This window comes from Haematobia irritans, chromosome 4 (genome assembly GCF_050003625.1).
Source record: "Haematobia irritans isolate KBUSLIRL chromosome 4, ASM5000362v1, whole genome shotgun sequence".
In the NCBI taxonomy this organism is placed as follows: Eukaryota; Metazoa; Arthropoda; class Insecta; order Diptera; family Muscidae; genus Haematobia; species Haematobia irritans.
The window spans coordinates 134,998,483-135,004,482 of NC_134400.1; the positions used below are offsets into that span (position 1 = coordinate 134,998,483).

The 6,000-nt window shown below is 35.4% G+C and overlaps 1 protein-coding gene across 1 annotated transcript in view; it reads right to left on the reverse strand.

Annotated features, from left to right (window-relative positions):
• Fife (regulating synaptic membrane exocytosis protein fife) overlaps positions 1-5,063 on the reverse strand; it is a 247,418-nt gene extending 242,355 nt beyond the window's left edge. The window contains exon 1 of the mRNA XM_075307714.1: positions 4,698-5,063. Within this exon, the coding sequence (XP_075163829.1) occupies positions 4,698-4,733 (36 nt within the window). The 5' untranslated portion in view covers positions 4,734-5,063. The remainder of the gene's footprint in view (positions 1-4,697) is intronic.
• Positions 5,064-6,000: the final 937 nt, after the last annotated feature.

Sequence of the window (6,000 nt, forward strand, 5' to 3'; positions counted from 1 at the left end):
AAAAAATAGTCTAAAGGCGTCAAATCGCATGATCTTGGTGGCCAACTTACCGGTCCATTTCTTGAGATGAATTGTTCTCCGAAGTTTTCCCTCAAAATGGCCATAGAATCGCGAGCTGTGTGGCATGTAGCGCCATCTTGTTGAAACCACATGTCAACCAAGTTCAGTTCTTCCATTTTTGGCAACAAAAAGTTTGTTAGCATCGAACGATAGCGATCGCCATTCACCGTAACGTTGCGTCCAACAGCATCTTTGAAAAAATACGGTCCAATGATTCCACCAGCGTACAAACCACACCAAACAGTGCATTTTTCGGGATGCATGGGCAGTTCTTGAACGGCTTCTGGTTGCTCTTCACTCCAAATGCGGCAATTTTGCTTATTTACGTAGCCATTCAACCAGAAATGAGCCTCATCGCTGAACAAAATTTGTCGATAAAAAAGCGGATTTTCTGCCAACTTTTCTAGGGCCCATTCACTGAAAATTCGACGTTGTGGCAGATCGTTCGGCTTCAGTTCTTGCACGAGCTGTATTTTATACGGGTTTACACCAAGATCTTTGCGTAAAATCTTCCATGTGGTCGAATAACACAAACCCAATTGCTGCGACATTTCATTCATCGACATTTCACGGTCTTCAGCAACACTCTCAGAAACAGACGCAATATTCTCTTCTGTACGCACTGTACGCATTCGTGTGGTTGGTTTAATGTCCAATAAAGTAAACTGAGTGCGAAACTTGGTCACAATCGCATTAATTGTTTGCTCACTTGGTCGATTATGTAGACCATAAATCGGACGTAAAGCGCGAAACACATTTCGAACCGAACACTGATTTTGGTAATAAAATTCAATGATTTGCAAGCGTTGCTCGTTAGTAAGTCTATTCATGATGAAATGTCAAAGCATACTGAGCATCTTTCTCTTTGACACCATGTCTGAAATCCCACGTGATCTGTCAAATACTAATGCATGAAAATCCTAACCTCAAAAGAATCACCCTTTATAATTATGGACCGATGTGGACTCTGTTTTGCATGGTTGTTAGAAATCATATAAACACCACGTACCAAATTTCAGCCAGATCGGATGAAATTTGCTTCTCTTTGAGGCTCCGCAGGCCAAATCTGGGGATTGGTTTATATGGGGGCTATATATAATTATGCACCGATGTGGACCAATTTTTGCGTGGTTGTTAGAGACCATATACCAACACCATGTTCCAAATTTCAGCCGGATCGGATTAAATATGCTTCTGTTAGAGGCTCCACAAGCCAAATCTGGGGATCGGTTTATATGGGGGCTATATATAATTATGGACCGATGTGGACCAATTTTTTCTTGGTCATTAGAGCACATATACCAACACCATGTACCAAATTTCAGCAAGATTGGATGAAATTTGCTTCTCTTTGAGGCTCCGCAAGCCAAATCTGGGGATCGGTTTATATGGGGGCTATATATAATTATGAACCGATGTGGACCAATTTTTGCGTGGTTGTTAGAGACCATATACCAACACCATGTACCAAATATGCTTCTGTTAGTGGCTCCACAAGCCAAATCTGAGGGTCCCTTTATATGGGGGATATACGTAAAAGTGCACCGATATGGCCCATTTGCAATACCATCCGACCTACATCAATAACAACTACTTGTGCCAAGTCTCAAGTCGATAGCTTGTTTCGTTCGGAAGTTAGCGTGATTTCCACGGACGGACGGACATACTCAGATCGACTCAGAATTTCACCACGACCCAGAATATATATACTTTATGGGGTCTTAGAGCAGTATTTCGATGTGTTACAAACGGAATGACAAAGTTTATATACCCCCATCCTATGGTGGAGGGTATAGAAATATATTTTTGCTCTTAGCGATAGAGCAATATATTCGATAAAAGTTGTGTGGGCTATATTGTTGTGATGTTAGGGATTAATTTGATTTCAAACAAAGTGTCACTTGAAGTGAAACCGGTTTCATTTGATTTGAAAATGTTTTCAATTGATTTGGAAAAGGTTTCATTCGATGTGAAAAATAATTCTTTTGATTTAAAAACGGATTCATTAGATTTGTAAAAGAATTCACTTGATTGGAAAAAGGTTTCATTTGATTTGAAAAAGGTTTCATTTGAAGTGAAAATGCTATATATACTCAAAAAAAAAGTTTACTTGAATTCAAACCTTTTGACCTTCCCTTAAGGACTGTGCTACTGATTCCCAGTCAAAAATGCTGCTTCCTTAAATTAAAAGGACATTTCTACTGAGCTATCTAGCATTAGATCTGGGTTCTAACAATTTAAAATTAGCAGAAAGATTTTAACGACTTTAACGGGCTGCCACTTTAACCTAATCTAATAGTTCTTAAAGCAAAGATCATGAACTATTTTAAATTAAAATTTCCTTATTTTAAAAAAATGTGCTCTTGCATAATCTGTCATATTAGGTCAATATTTTTATACCCTAAACCACATAGTGGTCAGGGTTTAATAAGTTTGATCGGCCAAAAAATGTGCCTACCAGAAATATTGATTTTAGACCCCATAAAATATATACCGATCGACTCAGAATCACCTCCTGAGTCGATCTAGCGCTTGGTGTCCGTCCGTCCGTCCGTCCGTCCGTCTGTCCATGTATTTGTTGTTCACAGGATTCCGGTCGCAATTATTAACCGATTTTGATGAAATTTGGTACAGGGAGTTTGTTGGGCACAAGGACGAACGGTATTGCATTTGGAAGAAATCGGATCAAATTTAGATATAGCTCCCATATATATGTATCGCCCGATTTCGACAAATGGGGTCACGTTGCGCGTTTTTTCAAACGGATCGTCACCAAATTTGGCAAAAGGTAATCTTTTCCATCGCCCTTCAAGTCTGCAAAATTTCATCCAAATCGGTTTAGATTTAGATATAGCTCTCATATATATGTATCGCCAGGTTTTCCCAAATTTGGCCACAAAACCTTTATTTATCAACCGATCTTACTCAAAGTTGGCTAAATATAATCTTCTATAGCACTAACTATATGTGCAAAAAATCATCGAAATCGGTTCAGATTTAGCTATAGCTCCCATATATATGTACCGCCCGATGTTTCTAAATTTGGCCATAAAACCCTTTTTTATTAACCAATCTTACCCAAATTTGGCTAAATGTAGTCTTCTATAGCACTAACTATATGTGCAAAATTTCATCGAAATCGGTTCAGATGTAGATATAGCTCCCATATATGTATCACCCGATTTTGAAAAATTCGTCCCTAATAACCTTATGTTTGACCATACAGGCCTCATTTCTTAACTGATCTTACTCAAATCTTGCAGAAGATAACATTTTGTGGTATTAATCAAACCCGCAAAATATTATGCAAATTGGTTCAGATTTAGATATAGCTTCCATATATATGCATCGCTCGATTTTCCCAAATTTGGCCATAGTACTCTTATTTATTAAACAATGTTACACAAATTTCAAATTTTGATGTACTAGCCGATCGTACTTATACGTACTTGTAGCTCTTACATAAGAATATTACTCGATTTTTACAAATTTGTATTTATTACCCATACTAATTTAACGATTTTCTCTTTTTTAATAATGGGCTCAATATTAGTGGCATACTAACTCCGTAGGTGAAATATCAACACAGCCAGTGTTGCTAGAAGTAGGGGAAATTCCCTATATGTAGGGTTTTCTAATATTTAGCGTCTTGTAGGGACGTAGGGCCACAATGTAGGACATTTTCACTCAACACAATTTGTTATAATTTTTACATTTTGGTGGCTCTAGAGGAGAAAATTAGAAGCCGGCAAGGCTTGATCTTTCACAATGTGTGGTAAACTTTACTCCTGTAGAGAATTTTGTCAACATTTTGTCAAAATTGTATTTCTATAGAATTTTTTTTTTCGAAATATTATTTCTATAAAAATTTTTCTCAAAATTTTATTTCTGTGGAATTTTTCTCAAAATTTTATTTCTATAGAAATTATTGTCAAAATTTTATTTCTTTAGAAAAATTTCTCACAAAAATTTGTTTATAGAAACTTTTTCCAAAATTTTATTTTTGTAGAGATTTAACAAAAAAGATTACTATTTTGGGTAGAATTCTACCAACTGTGGCAACCGTGGTGGTAATACAAATTTATATTCTAAGTTATGAGCTATGAGCTATAGTCAGATTGACACAAAGTATCCGTAGATATGTACCCCTTAATTTTCTTAAATATGCAACTGCGGTTTATCTCCCAGACCTATATGTTACCCCACAAATGCTTATGATTACTAATTCTGTAATGATGGTTTAGGGTATGATATAGTCGGCCCCGCCCGACTTTCTACTTTACTTACTTGTTTTTTAATGTAGTATACATCATATCTATAGGAATATTAATAGTTTTTTTCACTAAATGAAATCTTTTCTCAAACAAAATGAAACTTTTTCATATGAAATTGACACATTATCTCCGAAGCCATGAGCCTTTACTGTCTTCAACACACACACACACACACATATATCACAAAGAAGTCACATTGGGTGATCAGTCAAAATTTAATTGTAAGATTGGTTGTACAACTAATCTCATAAGGGTTGGGCTACCGACACCTAATACACTCAGAGAAGGAATATGATCACCTCAAACATGTTTCAAGATCATAATGATACTTTTTCACTTTTGGGTTCCAAATTATCCACTTACCTTCTTCATAAATGTCATTACATTTGTTGGCAACATTTTGTTCGATCTCTTTTGTCTTCCCTCCTATTAAAAATTTAATGATGACCTTTTTTAGGACAAATTCGGCCGTTTTACAATTTGTACAAATATTGTAAAAAATATGAGTAAAATCTTTAAGAGAATATAGTCACAACTTTGCATTTCTTATTTGGTTTCCTTTGGTAATATTGTCACGTTTGCTGTCTTATGTTATCCAGCATGTGTAGCATCGGTTCAATTCATGAACATTTCAGGCTGGAGAATTGTGTTCAATGATATACTCGGCATTTCCTGCTGTTTTAGAATATCGATTTTTTGTTGTCGTTTTTCGTTAGTAATTCCGGTTGGTAAATTCTGTCCTGCAAAGATAACAAGCAGAAATGGAAACTTTATTAGATTATGTGACATATATGTATGTGAATATACAACGATTTATATAAATTCTAAATGTACAGAGTAGTTATGATGGGAAACGTTTGTGCAAACGTGTTTATTAAATTGTTTATATTGATTCCGATTTTGGTAAAAGCCAAAGGATTGCAAGCAAAAAACATTCATTTAATTTTGCGAAAGTTTATAACAGACATTTTGTGTGATACCAGGGTTGCCTTTTATATTTTGGGATTAGAGAACTAAAACGAATATTAATAATCGAAAATGGCTTTATTATTTTCAAAATATTCCCCATTAAGATCTAAAGACTTTTGCATTCGTTTGAACCAATTGTCGAAGAATTCTTGCCACTCTGATTGAGGTATCTCCAAAACATGCATTCTGAATGTATTAATCGCTTCTTCAGGTATCAAAACCGATGACCTCTGATTTTAGTTTTTACGTACGGTAATAAAAAAAGTCATTCGGTGCCAAGTCAGGACTATACGGCGGATGACCCATAATATCGATGTTTTGAGTGCTCAAAAATGTTGTTGTTTGAACCCATGTGTGAGAGCTAGTCAGTTAGTCTTTTTGAAGACTAACTGATTTTTTATTTTTCTGCATTTGCCCTCACATTTTTCTCACTTTCACGAAGTTTATTTAGTTCTTAGCATCTTTTCTGTAATACAAACAATGTAGAAGAAATCAGATGATTTTATAAATTTTTTAACGAAAAAATTTCCGTAGTGAAACTGACGCTAAATTATTTGTTTGTAGTTAAATTTTATTTTTTTATTTTTTTTTCTAAATCTTCCACAGGCCAAAGAAATGTACTTTTTTTTCTGTGTAGAGTTTGTAAGCCAATACACTACCCACTGAGCTACGTAGGTGTTATTGTCATCAACACACA